The sequence below is a fragment of the Citrus sinensis genome, chromosome 4 (assembly GCF_022201045.2).
Source record: "Citrus sinensis cultivar Valencia sweet orange chromosome 4, DVS_A1.0, whole genome shotgun sequence".
Taxonomy (NCBI): domain Eukaryota; kingdom Viridiplantae; phylum Streptophyta; class Magnoliopsida; order Sapindales; family Rutaceae; genus Citrus; species Citrus sinensis.
This window is the reverse complement of record NC_068559.1, coordinates 8165153-8183634: the sequence shown is the minus strand read 5'-3', so window position 1 is coordinate 8183634 and position 18482 is coordinate 8165153. Positions and strand designations below refer to the sequence as shown.

Genomic DNA, 18482 nt, shown 5'->3' with positions numbered 1-18482 from the left:
GATGTATGTTAAACATTTTTTGTGATATGGTTGAACATTGTTTAGAGGTCTTTATGGATGATTTGACTGTGTTTGGGAATTCTTTTGATGATTGCCTTGATAATTTGGAGAAAGTTTTAAAAAGATGTGTTGAAAAAGAACTCGTGTTGAATTGGGAAAAATGTCACTACATGGTTACTTCTGGAATTGTTTTGGGTCATGTTGTTTCTATTAAAGGAATTGAAGTTGACAAAGCAAAAATCGAAGTCATATCTAAATTGCCACAACCAAAAACAGTTAGAGATGTGCGATCCTTTTTAGGACATGTAGGATTTTATAGGAGGTTTATAAAAAACTTTAGTGCCATATCTAAACCACTTTGTAACCTCTTATTAAAAGATGCACCGTTTGAATGGAATGATGATTGCCAAAAATCTTTTGAAAAAATAATTTGTCTTTTAACATCTGCACCTATTATGCAATCTCCTGATTGGTCTTTGCCATTTGAATTAATGTGTGATGCAAGTGATTTTGCTGTTGGTGCTGTTTTAGGACAAAGAATGGATGGTAAGCCTTTTGTGATTTATTATGCGAGCAAGACTTTGGATAGTGCTCAAATGAATTATTCTACAACTGAAAAAGAATTACTTGCTATGGTATTTGCATTAAACAAATTCCGTTCATATTTGCTTGGCTCTAAATCTGTTGTGTTTACTGACCATGCTGCTGTGAGATATTTGATGAGTAAACAGGATGCCAAACCGAGACTAATTCGTTGGATTTTGTTACTACAAGAATTTGACCTTACCATCAAAGATAAAAAGGGTGCTGAAAATGTTGTTGCTGATCATCTATCAAGACTCACATCCGAATTCTGCAATGATATAACACCCATAAATGATTCTTTCCCTGATGAATTTTTATTTTCTGTTACTTCAATGCCATGGTATGCTAATATTGTTAATTTTCTTGTTACAGGTAAAATGCCTTTGCAATGGAATGCTCAAGAGAAGAAGAAATTTTTTGTTGAAGTAAAGAAATTTTATTGGGATGATCCTTATTTGTTCAAATATTGCCCAGATCAAATTTTTCGGCGATGTATTCCTGATAATGAGGTAAGTAGTGTCATTAATTTTTGTCATTCTGAAGCATGTGGTGGTCACTTTTCTTCAAGAAAAACTACTGCTAAAATTTTACAGTGTGAATTTTATTGGCCTACCATGTTTAAAGACACATATGAATTTTGCAAAAGTTATGAAAAATGTCAAAAATTGGGATCAATTACAAAAAGAAACATGATGCCCTTAAATCTCATACTTGAAATTGAAATATTTGACTGTTGGAGAATTGATTTCATGGGTCCATTTCCATCATCTTTTGGATTTGTGTATATATTAGTTGCAGTTGATTATGTCTCAAAATGGATTGAAGCAATTTCTTGTCGAAATAATGACAGTAAAACTGTGATTAAATTTTTAAGAGAAAATATTTTAAGTCGATTTGGAATCCCTCGAGCCATTATCAGTGATGGAGGTAAGCATTTTTGTAATAAGTCATTTGAGTCTTTAATGAAGAAATATGGAATTACACATAAAATTGCTACCCTTTATCATCCTCAAACAAATGGTCAAGTTGAATTAGCAAATAGGGAGATAAAACAAATTTTGGAAAAAACGGTTAACCCAAACCGAAAAGATTGGTCTCTTAGACTTAATGATGCACTTTGGGCTTACCGCACTGCATTTAAAACATCATTAGGAATGTCGCCCTATCGGTTAATTTATGGTAAACCTTGTCATTTACCTGTTGAACTTGAACATAAATCACTTTGGGCTATTAAAGCTTTTAATTCAAATTTGGATGATGCTGGTAATGTGCGAAAATTGCAATTGAATGAACTTGAGGAATTAAGGAATGATGCATATGAAAATTCAAGAATTATTAAGGCAAGAACAAAAGCATTTCATGATAAAAGAATTTTTCAAAAAACATTTGAGATTGGTCAAAAAGTGTTGCTTTATAATTCTCGTCTTCATTTATTTTCAGGAAAGTTAAAGTCAAAATGGAGTGGCCCATTTGTTGTAAAAAATGTATATTCATATGGGGCCATAGAAATTGAGAATCCAAATAACGGTGTCACATTTAAAGTCAATGGTCAAAGGTTAAAACCATATCTGGAACATCACCCACGTGACGAGGACACCGAAATTAATTTGGATGACCCACCAGTTCTTGATTAAGTCTTTAATGATTTTTTTTGTTTTACTATTATTTTACCGTTTCATTGTTTGACTTTTTTTTCCTTAGATTGATGCACTGTACATAGTTTTTTTTTAACATTGTTTTTCTTGTGTAAGCGTGTTTGTTTGACAGTTGTACATTCTCTCATCAATTTTCATTTTACATCATGAGCACCTCAATGAGAAAATACATGTTCGCACATCTTAAAAGATTCCGGCGTATAAAATTTCACTTAAGAGGCCTGATACAAAGCTGTAAATCACATCCACTTTGGGATCTGCAACCACCAGAATTCGTGTCCTATGTTGAGGATCTAGAGGGACAACTCAGAACAGTAGAGAGTGGCATATATGAATTTCAAATGGAGCTTGAGGTTAACTCAATGAGAGGACGAATGTAAGTTCATTTTCCTTTTATATTGTGTGCTTCTTTTTACTCGCTTTCACGCTTGATTTGATTTTGCAGATTTGATTTTGGTGTGTTTTGATTTATTTTCCCGTAAAAATGGCGGATAACGGTACTCCGTGACTTCTTAAGTCGGTATCTTCAGTTTCCCACAATAACTGAAACCCCAAAATCAAACATGGAAGAAATACAACATAAACTCCATAAGCATTTTCCCTCTCTCCCTCAGAATGCCCTCAGGAAAATTTACAAAGCTCGTTGTAAACGACTGCGTTTGTTAATGATCAATGGCATTCCTTCTGACATTCGTTGGTTAATTGAAGCAAAGGTTCGATTAGCAGGTGAGTTTTCTGGTCAATTTGTTTCTTACATGCCTGGTTTTGGTAAAAGTACGTTTGCTAAGAAAAGGAGAGCTAAACGACTTGGCTCAAAATGTCATAACTGTGTAAGACTTGGTTGCAAACGGCCGGATTGTAAATGTTTAGGAATGGTTTATGATACTCGTGAAGATAAAATTAAATTCGTTAAAGATGGCATGAGTAAAGAATCGTTGGATGATATCTTACGATCTCTTGAGACGCATCAAAGCGGAATTGTGCAACGTGAGATTTACAATTTGTGGATACTATTCCAAAAACAAAGTGCACAGTTAAGTCTTGGGAATCTGACTCAAAAAGACCCTGTTTGCCAGTTTATAAGAAAACTGGATGGGAAGCCGATCCTCGACCCATAGAGGGCGTTCAAGCCGTTACTGGACGTAAAACCAGAGGAAGATGTGAGCCACAATCACAACTACCTGTAAATATCCTTTCACTTCACTGTTATTTTACTTTACTATTATTTTATCATTTGCATTATTGCATTTAGCGATGTGATTTTGTATTTATTTGGTTTCTTTTACTGTTTGTTTTTTTTAATTATTACTTTTTTTTACTGTTTGTTTTTGAATTATTGAGCCACGAGCTTTCCTCGTCATTTGACAAATATGCCAACCCATTTACAGCTGTTTCTCATTATTTATGTCACCAAGATCTTTAAATATGAGCTCATTTTTCAAACACTCACAACTTGTTTTTGAAAAATTAGTCCAATGGCAGCATCTTCGAGTAAACAATTCAAAAATATTTGTGTGCTTTCTGGGTTTCACTATGGAAAGTACAAAGAATTCATTCAGGTAGCTGTAGATCTTGGTCGTGTCATAGCAGAGAGGAAACTGCATCTTGTGGGAGGAGGTGAACGAGGGTTATCAAGACTTGTCTCAGAAGCTGTTTTTACCAGAGGAAGCCAAGTACTCGGCATTATCCCAAAACCCATAAAACCGCTAGTGTGCATGTCTGGCCCACCAATTGGAGAAGAATTAGTGGTATCAAGTATGCAAGAGAGAATATCTGAAATGATGAATCATGCTGATGCTTTTATTTTCTTGCCAGGAGATCTTGCAACTTTTGAGGCACTAATTACATTTGCATCTTAGGCCCACTTGAATATTCATAAAAAACCCATCGGTTTGTTAAATGTTAATAATTTTTATGACGGCTTGCTAACTTTTATTAACCATGCAATAAAGAATCATTTTGTTCCACATTCTGTAAAAAAACTCTTTATCTCTGCTTCTACTGCTAATGAGTTACTTGATCTTTTGCAAGCTTATACACCAGAGCCAAATCCACAGACTGTTGCACTGAATTGGTCAACTAATGACGGTAACGGTAACAGTAGCAGTAATAAAAAGTGCGATTTAGATTTAATTCTCCGTTTGTAAATATTTTCTGTTGTAGTGTTCATGTGATGTCTTCTACACTTTTTCTCTTTCCTTTTAAAACATTGAGGACAATGTCTTTTTCAGGTTGGGGGGAGGGAATAGTTGATAATTGTGGAATGTCTTAGTCCTGGTTATGTGTTTACAAAAAAAAAAAACAAACAAAAACAAAAACAATTTTTTTTTTTTTGTAAAGACTAACTTAGGACAAATTTGAGTCGAAGATGGCAGGATATAGAGAATGTAGTCTCTCTAGAAACGCATCTTCTTAATCTTAAGGGTGTTGTTAAAAAAAAAAATTGACTTTTTCTTCATCTTTGTTACTTACTTTTAAGCTTCTGCATCAAGTTCAGGTGAGATCTCCTCTTCTTCTTCTTTTATTATTCTCTTTTATTTTTATTTATTTTTTTTCTTTTTGCATATCTATAAAATTATAAACTGTTAAGATAATGTTTAGATTAGGTTGCGGGGTGGGGATAATTGACGTATGTTTTAAATATGTGTGTTGTTTTTCTCTTTTCTCTTTTCTTTTCTTTGTTAAAAAAAACAAAAAAAAAACAAAAAAAATTGTTTTTTGTCTAGGATGGCCGTGTAAAGAGTCACAACTTTTGAGACGCATCCTAATAGTCTTGTTGTATTATATTTTGATTTTGAGATTCATAGTAAGTTGTTTTTGTTCCCTTTTCTTTGAATTACTCAAATTTGTGAACTCTCCACTTGGTTATTAATTTATTTAATTGTTTACTCATTTAACAGGTATTATTGAATCATTCTTCACACACACACTATGACACATACTAGTGGGTTGTAAGTTAAAGTTTTACAGCATTTAGTTCTTTTGATTTATTAGGAATAGTATCTAAGGTAGTAGACAGTGTATATTTCCAAAAAAAAAAACAAAAAAACAAAAAAACAAAAAAAATCAAAAAAAAAGAAGGAAAAAATGTTTTTAATTTTGTTATATCTAGAAACTCGAGTAATTAAGTCCGTAGGGGTGTTTCAACACCTAGTGCCCTAAGGTCAACCGGTCTGGGAGTCACTGGCCTAAAGCTCGCTACATGGGTAATAGATATATTGTTTGTTTATTAGAAACCCGAGTAATTAAGTCCGTAGGGGTGCTTCAACACCTAGTGCCCTAAGGCCAACTGGTCTGGGAGTCACTGACCTAAAGCTCGCTACACGGGTTAGAAATGTAATATAAAAAAAAATGTATGAATAATCTATTGCCTAAAGATATAATTTCTAATGAATTTTAGAACGAAAATGTTGTTTTTCTTTTAATGAAGCCCCATAAGTATTGTGTTAATTACTTGAGCACAAAAGAAGGTTTGATGATATTCTGGATAATGAGTGAACATCAATGTGGTAAAGGAATTTGGGAGAGTTCATTTATTTGGTAATTTAGAGGATAGATGAACAACTATTAACTTGCATGTGAATTTTATAAATCTTAATATAACGCTTTAATTGCTAGAGGGCTAGCAATAAGCTGGTTAGGGGGTGTGATTAGTATTAAAAATTATTTAATTATCAAGCGATAATATGTTATTTTATGCTTATGTTATAATTTATATTTGTGTTTATGTAATATATTATGAATTATTAATTATGTTTTAAGTATATTTAATTTTGTGTATTTTTATGTGTTTATTAGGAAAATTATTAATTTCACGTACTTCGAGGCTTCAAACAGATAAACGGAGGTCAAATTTGGATTCCGGAGGTCCGAAAACCTTAAGATCAGTCAAGATCGGCTTAAAATTGGGCTTGTTTAAAAAAAGTTGACTTTTCCTGTTGACCGAGCACTGATTGGATGATGAAATGAGCTTACAATAGATATGAGTGCATGGGATAACTGGCAATCTTGACTAAATCTCAACCGTTCATGATTCAATGGCCATGATTGTGCCACGTGGCAATGGTTGGTGAAGCAAGTTGGAGCATCCGAATCTTTGTATTCGGGTCGACCCGATCCACCCATTAACCCGCCAAATCTCAACCGTTCTTTGGGTAAATCGGACGAGTCAAATGATGCCATGTGTGATGTTGACTTTGGAAGTTTGACCAGCCATTGGATCTTGATCTAAGGGTTGTGAGGAGCACATGCATGAAGCCTATGATGGACCGCAAAGTACTGGATTATGAATTTATTTTTCTATAAATAGAGCCTCATTTTTATGTTTTGATCATCTCTCTACAACTCTCTTCTTCTCAAATTCTCTCCATCTCCTTGTAATCTTGATTTCCAGGTGTGTTTTTAATATTTTGTATAATTATTTTCATTAATAAAATTAGTTTTATTTCCAATTTTAGTTGTTTTTATTTCTTTTAATTATAAGTAATTCAATTTTACTACTTCTTTTTATTTTAATTATGCTTAACTAAATAATATTAGTTAGGGGAAGGTGAAACTCTTAAGAAATAAATATGATTTAATCAAATTCTATGTTTAATTTTATAAATTAAATTATTTTCTATTTAATTTTATACATGTTTTATATTTTGAAATTTTGATTTATTGTAGACAAACAAATGAATTTGGCACAATAAATTCTTAAGATCTTAATATAAGGCATGGTAAAATGGTATTTTGACTTATTGTAGACAAATTAAGTTTAGGCACAATAAATACTTAATCCATCATAAAATTAAAGGGAAAATAATAATAATTTGTATAATTAATCTTTTGGGTAATAAATCTAAAACAAATTGGCAAAAAGAATTTATTAAGTTTTATTTATTTCTAAGAGTGGATCCATAACCCTAACTAGTTCAATTCCATAGTTTCATTTAAATTAAGTTGTTTATATTCAAGTTTTAATTTCAATTTTTAGATAAAATAAAATAAACTAATTAAATCTTTTCTCTGTGGATCGACCTCGGACTCACCGAGTTATAATACAACAAGACACTCTTATACTTGGGAGTTAAAATTTATTTTTAAGTTGTGTCACTGAAATCTGCTCGCCCTTTGCCCGACCAGATTTTTACACCAACGTTATGTTATCAACAATGAAGATGTCAATCCCTTCTTGCTTCAACGATCGCTCTAGCCCCTGAAGTTAAAATTGTCCTCCTTTCTCTCGTTAAGTCTGCGTTCACAAAAGTGGATCAGAGACGCCGGTGGTTTTACCAGCGTAAACCCTCTGATGCCTAAGTTAGCACAAGGTGTTTACGGGAAAACGATACAATTAAGGTTTGAATAATTGCTTAGAATTGGCTCACTGTTTGTATTGAAAATGGTGCCGAGCTGGTACTCTTATTCACTTAACACCAGTCCCCCAGTTTCTGGTCTTGCGAGTGCAACGAGTTTAGAGTAGAAACTGATAATCGAATCTTATCGGCCTGGGAAACTTCCCATCTGGTCTTCTGTTTATTGGGATGGACCTTAGGTTCCCTCTTTCGTCCGAAAAGATTTTTATCCGTGTATGGGCCCTTACGAATATATCTCATATATATTTGGGCTTATGTCTTATCAGGCCTTTTATAACGGTGAGTGACATGGCGCTTCCTGACTCTTCGTATTTAAAATTTGAAACGACGGGCTATCCATCCTCGATATACATTGAGTGAGCTGGCATTCCCATCACTTAAATGCTTCCATTTCCCCTTTTTCGTTTCAAATCCCTAGATTGAAACCGTCATTGTTTTGCTATTCGTCTCTTTGTCATTAACCGAATCCTTCTTTAACTTTGCTCACCCTTCCCGCGTCCAGAGTATCCACTTGCTGGGTATTTTTCTGTCACGGCAGCGCCATCAGTGCCAGTTTATTCCAGGTATAGTTTTTAACTTCTTCTCTGGTTGTTGTCGATTGGGTTCTTTGTGGCCCCTTTTGTATCCGTATACCCGAGTTTGCTTTGTTTTCTTTTGGGATTTCGATATGTCAAATCGAAAAAGGAAGTTAATCGCTGATGAGAGTGACGAAGAAACAGGGGATTCAGACTTTAACCTGTCAATACCCACTGATGTTTTACACCCATCTAGTAGTATAGGCCCCTCTCATGGCAGGGATACCCTTGAGTACCCATGTCCCCTGACCATTTCACCTTCCCCTGAATTAGAGCTTGTAGGAAATAGAGAGGGACCTGCGTCGGGCTTGGGTGAGAACCACGGTTCTGGTGGGGTTAGGGTCCCTAAAGAAGTGAGTGATGGTAAGGGAAGCAGTTCCGAGCCGAGCGGACCCGCTAAGAAAAGGAATCTTGGCCATAGGGTGGAGGCGGATTCTTACTCTATTGATCTCATAGCTTGTGCCACCACCCCCACTGATCTATTTAAGCTTAGGAACCTCTACAACATTCCCCCGGAGGTTCTCCTTGTAGTTCCTGGGAAAGGTGATGTTCCTAGTCGGCCTCTGAAGGGGTATGTGACGATGCACTTGGAGAGTTTCAGACTAGGAGCTCAGCTACCCCTTCAACGATATTTTGCCAAGATACTGGGCGGTATGCACCTGGCCCTAGCTCAGCTACACCCAAATGGGTGGAGGGTTCTCTCGGCTATGTTTGTGTTGTGGGAGAGGTGCGGGTCAGAGGAGCCTTCCCTTGTTGAAGTGAAGCATCTGTACCAGCTGCGGAGTAGCCCAAGGGAAGCAGGCTAGTACTACTTCATGTCCAGTTCTGCAAAGAGGAAATCGATTACTGGGTTTCCTTCTTCATGTAAAAATTAGAATAACAAATTCTTCTTTGCTAGAGGAAACTAGTGTCCAGTTGTCCGGTCGCTTGGTGGGATATTTACCTTCCAACGCATTTTGTCACCCCAGGTCGTTCATTTTTGCCTATATTCTCAATCAAATTGCCACTTATTGGGTTCTTTAACTTTTTTTGCTATTTCAGAGTCGTGGGGTTTGATCGGGGGGCTTGAAGAACGACCTTTGCTTCAGGTTGAAACTGCTCTGGTGAACGCGTCTACCTGCCAAGACCTCTTGTCACCAACAAGCCTGGTCGATTCGGGTTTAGTGGACATAGCTGCCGAAATGGATAACAAGATCCTCAGCGCAATGAGTAGAAAATGTGGTCGAGCTCCAAGCAGCTCCAGCAACCCTCCCTCTCCTCCAAAGAAAACCAGCGTCGGTCCTTCCAAGGCTCTTGTTCTTGCTCTGCCTCCTCCTCCACCTCGTAAGAGTGGTGAGGAGTAAACTTCCGATAAGAGTCTTGAGGTCAGCATCCAGTCTGGGGACCAATCCTCTCCTATTCCATCTCGGGATCAAGGTGACTACCTGAGCCCGTATCAGAAGGATTACAGAAAATCGGTAGGGCCCAAGATGGTGAAGGACATCGAGAGTATGGACCTCTCCGAGCTAGCTGGTTTTGTTCAAAGAGTCTCCTTCAGGCTGGCCACCTTGGTTTCGTGTTACAAGAACGGGTCCACGCGCCAGGAAAGAAGGCTTCAAGCTGACAATCAGGAGTTGAAGAAAAAAGCTGAATCTGCTGATCGCTTGAAGGAGAAGCTGGCTGAGCTGAACAAGCAGATCACGGATCTGGAGGAGAAAGTTGCTGTTGCCGAGTCCACCACCTCCAAACTTGAGGGTGAGTTGGGTGCCCTAAAGTCTGATCTTCAGGCTACTCAAAGTGAGAGAAATACTTTGAGGACCGCTCTCGAGGGAGAAATTAAATCTCAGAGCGAGCAGCTGGCTGAGGAGAAAGGCAAATCTGCTGATGTGGATGATCGGCTGGATGCCGAGTATGACTCTGGGGTTGCTTTCTCGTATAAGTGCATCATGTCTGTGCTTAAGGAGGAATATCCCGAGCTGGACATGAGCAAGCTGGAGGCTGGAGTGCAGCGGTATATGGCAGAGGTCGGCCAGGCAGATAAGGAGCGGGGTGAGCAGGATCAGGTGGAGGCCCCTTTAGATGGGATGCAGGAGGGGGAAGCTGGGGGTCGTGCCTTGGAAGTGGGTCAAGGATCCATGCCTCCTCCTTCCGGTGTTGCTGATCTTCCACCTCCCGAGATTGCTGATCCTTCAGCTGCTGGAGCCGTTGACTCTCCTAATCTTTAGGTCTATTTTTGTGTAAACTCTAGATTTTTATTTGTTTTGTAAACATTAGAACATCCATAAATTTTTAGATGCTCTCTATTGGCTTTCTTGCCTGGTTTTTGCTAATGGATCGTTTCTGTAAAATAATTTGACAATTTATCTGATTTTGCCTACTGGTTCTTTAGTGGACCGAGTAGGATAGGCGTCCGCTTGCCTTAGTCGAATTTCGCAAAATGTCCTGCTGGTCTTTTGTTGACCGAGCAGGAGTAGGCATTTACTTGTCTTAGAACAATTTTCGTAACATTGCCTATTGGTCTTTCGATGACCGAACAGGGACAGGCATTTACTTGCCTTAGTAAAATTGTCGTTAAATTGCCTGCTGGTCGTCCGTTGACCGAGCAGGAGCAGGCACTTACTTGCCTTGGTAAAATTTTCGTAAAATTAGTTGCTGGTCTTTCGTTGACAGAGCAGAAGTAGGCACTTACTTGCCTTAGTAGAATTTTCGTAAAGTTAGCTGCTGGTCTCTCATTGACCGAGCAGAAGCAGGCACTTACTTACCTTAGTAAAATTTGCGTAAAATTAGCTGCTGGTCTTTTGTTGACCGAGCAAAAGCAGGCACTTACTTGCCTTAGTAGAATTTTCGTAAAGTTAGTTGCTGGTCTCTCGTTGACCGAGCAGAAGTAGGCACTTACTTGCCTTAGTAAAATTTGCGTAAAATTAGCTGCTGGTCTTTCGTTGATCGAGCATAAGCAGGCACTTACTTGCCTTAGTAGAATTTTCTTAAAATTAGCTGCTGGTTTTTCGTTGACCGAGCAGAAGCAGGCACTTACTTGCCTTAGTAAAATTTGCGTAAAATTAATTACTGGTCTTTCATTGACCGAGCAGAAGCAGGCACTTACTTGCGTTAGTAGAACTTTTTAATGGGCTTGCTAGCAGGGGGATTTTATGCTGAATTCTTCTTTATTGAAACTTGAATGTGTTACAGAAATACAGAATATATGCATGTGCAACAAGTCATCATGCACTTAACAGATATAACTTATCAAAATGAAGATTTAGTAGAGCGCTTTGCTTACTGGAAATACTTCTTTAAGTGCTCGGCGTTCCACGACCTCTTCACGTCTCGTCCGTCTGGGTACGCTAGCTTATCAGCTCCTAGTCCAGTCGCTTGTATCACTCTATACGGGCCTTCCCATTTCGGGCCAAGAGCACCATGGTTAGGATCCCTAGTGTTTTGATTCACCTTCCTAAGTACCCAATCCCCTGTTCGGAATTGCCTCATGCGTACGCTCTTGTTGTAATAACGTATGACCCTTTGTTGACACTGTGCCACTTTCTGCGAGGCCCCTGCTCTTTTCTCCTCCAGCAGGTCCGGCTCAAGCAGATCTGCTCCCTATTTTGTTCCTCATTGAAGTATTCCATCCGATGTGTTCCTACTTCAATTTCTGTTAGGACTACCGCCTCATGACCAAAAGTTAAAGCAAACGGGGTTTCCCCTGTAGCAGTTTTGTGAGTTGTCCGGTAAGCCCACAATACCCCTGGTAGCTCGTCAACCCAAGCTCCCTTCTTCTCTCCCAGTCTAGTCTTCAGGAGTTTCTTTATCACTTTGTTGGCTGCTTCCACTTGTCTGTTTGCCTGGGGGTGTGCGGGGGTGCAGAACTTCAAGTCCACCCCCAAGTTCTGGCAAAATTCTTTGAAATTGTTGTTGTCAAATTGCCTCTCATTGTCTGTAATGATGGTATAAGGGATTCCGTATCTGCAGATGATATTCTTCTAAATAAAATCCGTTGTCTTTTTCTCCGTGATTTGGCTGAGGACCCCTACTTCTACCCACTTGGTGAAGTAGTCTATTGCTATAATTGCATGGGTTGCCGCTCTTCGGCCTTTCGGTAACGGACCAATCAGGTCGATTCCCCATTGAACAAAAGGCCACGGGGATGTCATAGTGGTCAGCTTTTCTGGGGGTTGTGCAGGAACCTCTGAGAAGTTTTGACAAATTTTACAACTCTTTGCCATCCTTTTCGCATCCTGGTGCATGGTTGGCCAAAAGTATCCTTGCCGGAGTGCCTTGAAGGCTAAAGTTCTTGCTCCTAAATGATTTCCTCATATTCCTTCATGAATCTCCCTTAGTACATAATCTGCCTCTTCATCATCCAAACACCGCAAAAGGGGCAAGGTGAATCCTCGGCGGTAGAACACCCCATCGAGTAGTGTGTACCTCGCTGCTCGGCATTTTAACCTTCTTGCTTGCCTTTTGTCCTCTGATAAAATGCCATCGCGGATGTATGTGAGAATCGGGTCCATCCAGAATTCTTCAGTGCTTACTCTCATTACCTCTACTTCCTCCCCTATACTCGGCGAGGTTCTCACCTCTAGTGGAACTGACTTAATTAATTTAGGATCTATAGTTCCGGCCATCCTAGCCAACATGTCTGCTCGGTAAATTTCATTCCGGGATATCTGCTTCACCTTTAGCTCTTTGAAGAGTTCAACCATTTGCTTCGCCTTCTTCAAATAAAGCCCCAATTTCTCTTCCCTTACTTGGAACTGATCGCTGAGCTGATTACATACTAGCTGGGAATCTGCTCGGATTTCTACTCTTTCTGCCCGTAGTGCATGTGCAAGCCTGAGCCCAGCAATGAAGGCCTCATATTCAGCTTGGTTGTTCGTAAGCTAGAACTCGAATTTTACTGCATAGGATATCTCGACCCCTTCTGGGCTTCGTATTATAACTCCTGCTGCGGATCCCTGTTCACTACGTGATCCATCAACCATTACCAGCCACACCCCCATTGGATCCTCCTGTTCCACTGGTTGTTCCTCTTGGACCTCTTCCCCTGGTTCAACACGGTCAACCATAAAATCAGCCAAGGCTTGGGCCTTGATTGCTCCTCGGGGCCTATAGGATAAGTCGAATTCGCTCAGCTCCACGGACCATTTCACTAACCGCCCTGATGCATCTGGTTTTTGAAGCATTTGTCGAAGAGGCTGGTCAGTCATCACAATTATCGGGTGGGCCTGAAAATATGGTCGTGGTTTTCGTGTTGCCGTTATTAAAGCCTGTGCCCATTTTTCCATCAATGGGTACCTAGTTTCTGCGTCTACCAGGGCTTTGCTAGTGTAATACACAGGATGTTGCTTCCCTTCTTCTTCTCGGACTAATACTGAGCTGGTAGCCCGTTTTGAGATTGCCAAGTACAAAAACAGCTGGTCACCTTCTCTCGGAGTTGATAGTAACGGGGCGTGGGCCAGATATTCCTTCAGCTGCCCAAACGCCTCCTCACATTCTGATGTCCACTCCATCTTTCTCTCTTTCTTTATGGTTTAGAAGAAAGAGTGGCATTTATCTGTGGCCCGCGAGATGAATCGGTTCAATGCTGCCAATTTCCCGGTAAGGCTCTGCACCTCCTTAACTGTTCGTGGGGACCTCATTTCTGTTACCGCCCGTATTTTTTTCGAGTTGGCCTCGATCCCTCGGTGGCTTACCAAGAATCCCAAAAGTTTGCCCAAGCTGACCCCAAATGCATATTTCTTCGGGTTTAGCTTCATTTCATACTCCCTCAGCAATTCAAAGGTCTCTTCCAAGTGTTTCACGTGATCCCTAGGTTCTTTGGACTTTGTGATCATATCGTCCACATATACCTCCATAGTATGACCGATCAATGGCTTGAAGATCTTGTTCACCAACCTTTGATAGGTAGCTCCTGCATTTTTCAGGCCAAATGGCATCACCCTGTAGCAAAACAAACCCATGTTAGTTATGTAGGTGGTGTTTTCCTCATCCTGCTCGTCCATAGGTATCTGGTTGTATCCCGAAAAAGCATCTATGAAGCTTAGCAGACTGTGACCCGCTGTTGAGTCCACCAATTGATCGATCATTGGTAAGGGAAAACTGTCCTTCTGGCATGCCTTATTAAGATCTGTGAAATCCACACACATTCTCCATTTCCCGTTGGCCTTTTTTACCAGTACTACATTGGAAATCCACTCCGGGTACTTGGCCTCCCTTATAAATCCTGCTTTCAACAGCTTCTCCACCTCAGCGTTTATGGCCTCGTACCTTTCCTGGTTAAAGCATCTCCTCTTCTGCCTCACCGGCCTCGCCTCCTTCTTGATTGCCAACTTGTGGCAAGCTACCCCGCGATTAATTCCTGGCGTGTCCTCGTGGGACCAGGCGAATATATCTGCACGAGACTGTAGGCACTTCACCAGCTTGCCTCTTACTGCCCCAACCAATCCTGAACCGATCTTAACCACTCTGCTCGGGTTGCTTTTGCTTACCGCAACCTCTTCCAGTTTCTCAACAGGTTCTTGGCGGCCCTTTTTAGAATCTCCTCGGTTATCTAGAGAAGTAACTTGTAGTGTCTCCTTAGCCGCTGTAGCATAACAACTCCTTGCCATCCTCTGGTCGCCTTTTACTACGCCAACCACTCCATTTACTCTGTATTTCAGTGGCAGATAATGCGTGGATACAACGCATTGGCTTATCCTCATAAACGGTCTCCCAAGTATTATCTCGTAAGGGCTTCTTTCCTCTACCACGACAAAGTCCAGCATCATCGTTCTTTCAAACGGCTTTGTCCCCACAGTAATCGGGAGTTCGATGATCCCTATAGGAGTTAATCGTCCCCCTCCAAATCCCTTTAAGGATGTATTTGTTCGTTCCAATTTCAAGTCTGCAATTCCCATATCATCTAGGGTCGACTTAAACACGATGTCGACCGAGCTGCCCATCTCTATCAGTATTCGTCGCAATTCTGTACCAGCCACCATTGCCTTAATCACCAGTGCATCCTCATGAGGATATAAAATACCCTCTTCGTCGTCATCTGTCCACATAATGGGAACTTGCCGCATTTTTGCCTTCTCGGCTGCTGGCAAATTGAAAAGCACTTCTTTGCTGGTCATGGCGTATCTCCCATAGTTCTTCCGTGCCCTGTTCGAATCCCCAGCCACTGTTGGCCCTCCTACTATAACACGGATAGTCAGCTGCTCACGTTCCAGGCCCCTCTCAGCTCCTTCATCCCGCGTGTATTGTGATTCAATGACGGGGGACACCCCATCTACATATTCATCCAAGTAACGGTTTCTCACCAAATCCTCCACCTGAATCTTTAAGTCACGACATTGGCTGATAGTGTGACCGTGAGTGTCATGGAATTTACAGAATCTGCTCTTATCCCGTCGGTGCGCAGGTTTTGTTATAGGGGCTGGAGGGTACAGCAGGCCTCGTGCCTCGATTCTCTCATACAACTCCTCCATAGGGACTTTTAACGGGGTGTACTGTCTGTATGCCAAGTTGTAGTTAATCAGCTGGACTGCTTGGCTATCATGAATATCCTTTCGAGCGGGCATTGAGGGTAGCTGACCTGATCGCCCAGTTCTGGAGTTGGCTGTATGTAATGCTCTGGGAGTGTTGTGATAAGGATGGTTAGCCAACTGCCGGAAGTCTCGTTGCCGCTCCAGGAATGGGGGTCGCGGGGGCTGAGCTCGATTGTGTTGGGCCTGTTGCGGTCTCTGAGCCATGGGGTAAGGGCGAGACCGAGCTAATACTGCACCCATCATTAAGGATTCCCCAGCTCGCTTTACCGACCCGCTCCCACTTTGGGTTTTCCTTTCCTTTCGTCTTAGCTCCTCCAGCTGTTCACTCTTTATCCTTGCCGATTTTTCCTCTTCGATTTCAATGTCTCTCTTCGCCTGCTCGTACCCCGCTTAATAATTCTACACTAGGGGACTTCTCAGGTTATACCATAGCCGACCTATCGTCACACCCTCCTTTAATCCCCTCAAAGCCTGCGGGCGATTGAAAGCTCCCAAATCAAGTACAGCCCGGTGGTATCATTTTACAAAATCCCGAAGGGATTCTTGTTCCTCCTGTTTCATCCCTATTAGTTCCATCATATCATCTTCTGGGGCCATTGCTCCTCAGAACTGCTCGGCCAACTCTTGGCATATCTGCTCGTACCCTCTGATACTTCCTCGTGACAACTTGCGGTACCATTCTCGGGCTCGCCTCTCCAGTGACAATAGGAACACCCTACACCTCTGAGCTGGTGTCAACCCCTGAACACCCGTCATGTCGTTGAAATGCTCAATGTGCACCAGCGGGTCACTTCGCCCGGAGTATTTGAGGTCGGGAAAGCAGAAGTCTCTTGGGATTACGGTACCCATGATCTCGGTTGATAACAGAGACTCTTCATCTAGCATTATCCTCCAGCTCGGGGGCTTTCTCTTACCCTGTATCTCCTCCATCACCCGTGCCAATCTGCGCACCTCTACCTCCAATTCTACAGCACGGTCAGGATCATGCGCAGCTATCTGATCTCGTTCATGCTCGGCGTTATGCAACCGCTGTCTAAGCTATCCTGCATCAACATTGGCTGCTCGCCCATCAATTTCCAGTACCCGTCTGGGGCAAGGTTGGTCTCTCTCTTCATCCACACGTTCTGCTAGAACCCGACCAGTACTTCTGTGGGGATGAACCCCATTAGGTTGGTCTGCCGGCGGAGGGATTTCCTCGACCCTACGCCTCCGGAGGCTGCGTTCTGCTCCAACTTCATCTCTTCCCACGGGGGTTTCACAATCCCTTCTACGCTCATCCCTTAGCTCACCCAGTATGGCCGCGAGAGTCTCCATTTATTTCTCCATCCGCTCCAATCGATCTTGCATCATCCTCTCTCGGGCTTCGTTTACAATTTCCTGGAGAGTGATTGTCTCCACAGTTTCATTGTCCTCCCTCAAAGCATCATTCCTTGGCACATCCATATCTAATTGTTCGCTGCTTCTTTGGTAACTACTAATTTGGTGGTAGCTTTTTATTCAAATCCCCACAGACGGCGCCAAATGTTGATGCCGAAATCCGAACGAGTTGGTTAGTGACTCAATTTCAGATCCCTGCATCATCATTAAATTTGTTTGGTAGGAAGCTGCTGGTTGATCTCTAAGAATATTCTCTGACTATGAGCAGAACATTCATGAGCATATAATCTTCAAGCTGACAATCAATAAGTACCTGAAATTACAGAGAATGGTCAGAGGTGCTGGAATTTTTTCCGACATAAACCCTCTGACGCTCAAGTCAGTTATGGGGTTTACAGGAAAAATCAAATATGTCATTTCTCATATGGCTTAATCAACATTGCCTTAAAACCAAAAGCTTTTTGAATAATTTGCAGAGAAGTAAAGTAGAGTATCCAGAAAGAATTTCTCAGTAAGATCCCCCGACAACCCCGCCCCCTTGGCGTGGTTTTCTCGGGATTTTTATAAAAACCCCACACCCACGACCTTAGATCGTGACAATAACCATTAATTGATCAAATTCGTGCTCTGATTTTTCAGAAGAGCTTTGCGGTGGTTTATTTTAACTGAGTCTTGATTCCTGGTCATCACCTGGTCGAGGTGATCTACTCAAGCTCATAAGTCTTGATTCCTAGTCATCATCTGGTCGAGGTGATCTGCTCAAGCTCATACCACCTGGTCGAGGTGATCTGCTCAAGCTCATACCACCTGGTCGAGGTGATCTGCTCAAGCTCATACCACCTGGTCGAGGTGATCTGCTCAAGCTCATACCACCTGGTCGAGGTGATCTGCTCAAGCTCATACCACCTGGTCGAAGTGATCTGCTCAAGCTTATAGCACCTGATCGAGGTGATCTGCTCAAGCTCACAGCATCTGGTCGAGGTGATCTCCTCAAGTTGATAGTACCTGGTCGAAGTGGTCTGCTCAAGCTCATACCACCTGGTTGATGTGATCTCCTCAAGCTCATAGCACATGGTCGAGGTGGTCTGCTCAAGCTCATAGCACCTGGTCGAGGTGATCTCCTCAAGCTCATAGCACATGGTCGAGGTGGTCTGCTCAAGCTCATAGCACCTGGTCGAGGTGGTCTACTCAAGCTCATAACACCTGGTCGAGGTGATCTGCTCAACCTCATAGTACCTGGTCGAAGTGGTCTGCTCAACCATTTGCTCATTTTCACTTAGAGGAGATCATGGTCGCTCTATTTAATTCCTCAAACACTAGTCCCCCAGTTTCTAGTGTTGAGAGTAAAACAAATCAATACTGAAAACTATAAGGTTTATAATTTTGGCAACCCTATGCCTTAGGAATATTTTTTGTGAATTTTGCCCA

General features: G+C 41.3%; 4 protein-coding genes across 4 annotated transcripts; 3 read left to right on the top strand and 1 right to left on the bottom strand.

Moving 5' to 3' along the window:
- The first annotated feature begins 2787 nt into the window (after positions 1 to 2787).
- LOC127901723 (uncharacterized) lies at positions 2788 to 6627 on the top strand. The gene has a single exon (XM_052439106.1). It carries the CDS (start codon positions 2804 to 2806, stop codon positions 3356 to 3358), a length of 555 nt encoding a protein of 184 aa, XP_052295066.1. The 5' UTR covers positions 2788 to 2803; the 3' UTR covers positions 3359 to 6627.
- Positions 6628 to 8264: 1637 nt separating this feature from the next.
- LOC107174326 (uncharacterized) lies at positions 8265 to 9515 on the top strand. Its single transcript, XM_015525109.1, has 2 exons — positions 8265 to 8973; positions 9214 to 9515. The coding sequence occupies exons 1-2, from the start codon at positions 8265 to 8267 to the stop codon at positions 9513 to 9515; spliced, it is 1011 nt and encodes a 336-aa protein (XP_015380595.1).
- A 126-nt stretch (positions 9516 to 9641) lies between these two features.
- Positions 9642 to 10376, top strand: LOC107174325 (uncharacterized). Its single transcript, XM_015525108.1, has one exon. The coding sequence runs from the start codon at positions 9642 to 9644 to the stop codon at positions 10374 to 10376; it is 735 nt and encodes a 244-aa protein (XP_015380594.1).
- A 2082-nt stretch (positions 10377 to 12458) lies between these two features.
- LOC112496008 (uncharacterized) lies at positions 12459 to 13658 on the bottom strand. The gene is made up of 2 exons (XM_052439854.1): positions 13134 to 13658; positions 12459 to 13028 (listed from the first exon to the last, which is right to left on the bottom strand). The coding sequence occupies exons 1-2, from the start codon at positions 13656 to 13658 to the stop codon at positions 12459 to 12461; spliced, it is 1095 nt and encodes a 364-aa protein (XP_052295814.1).
- Positions 13659 to 18482: the final 4824 nt, after the last annotated feature.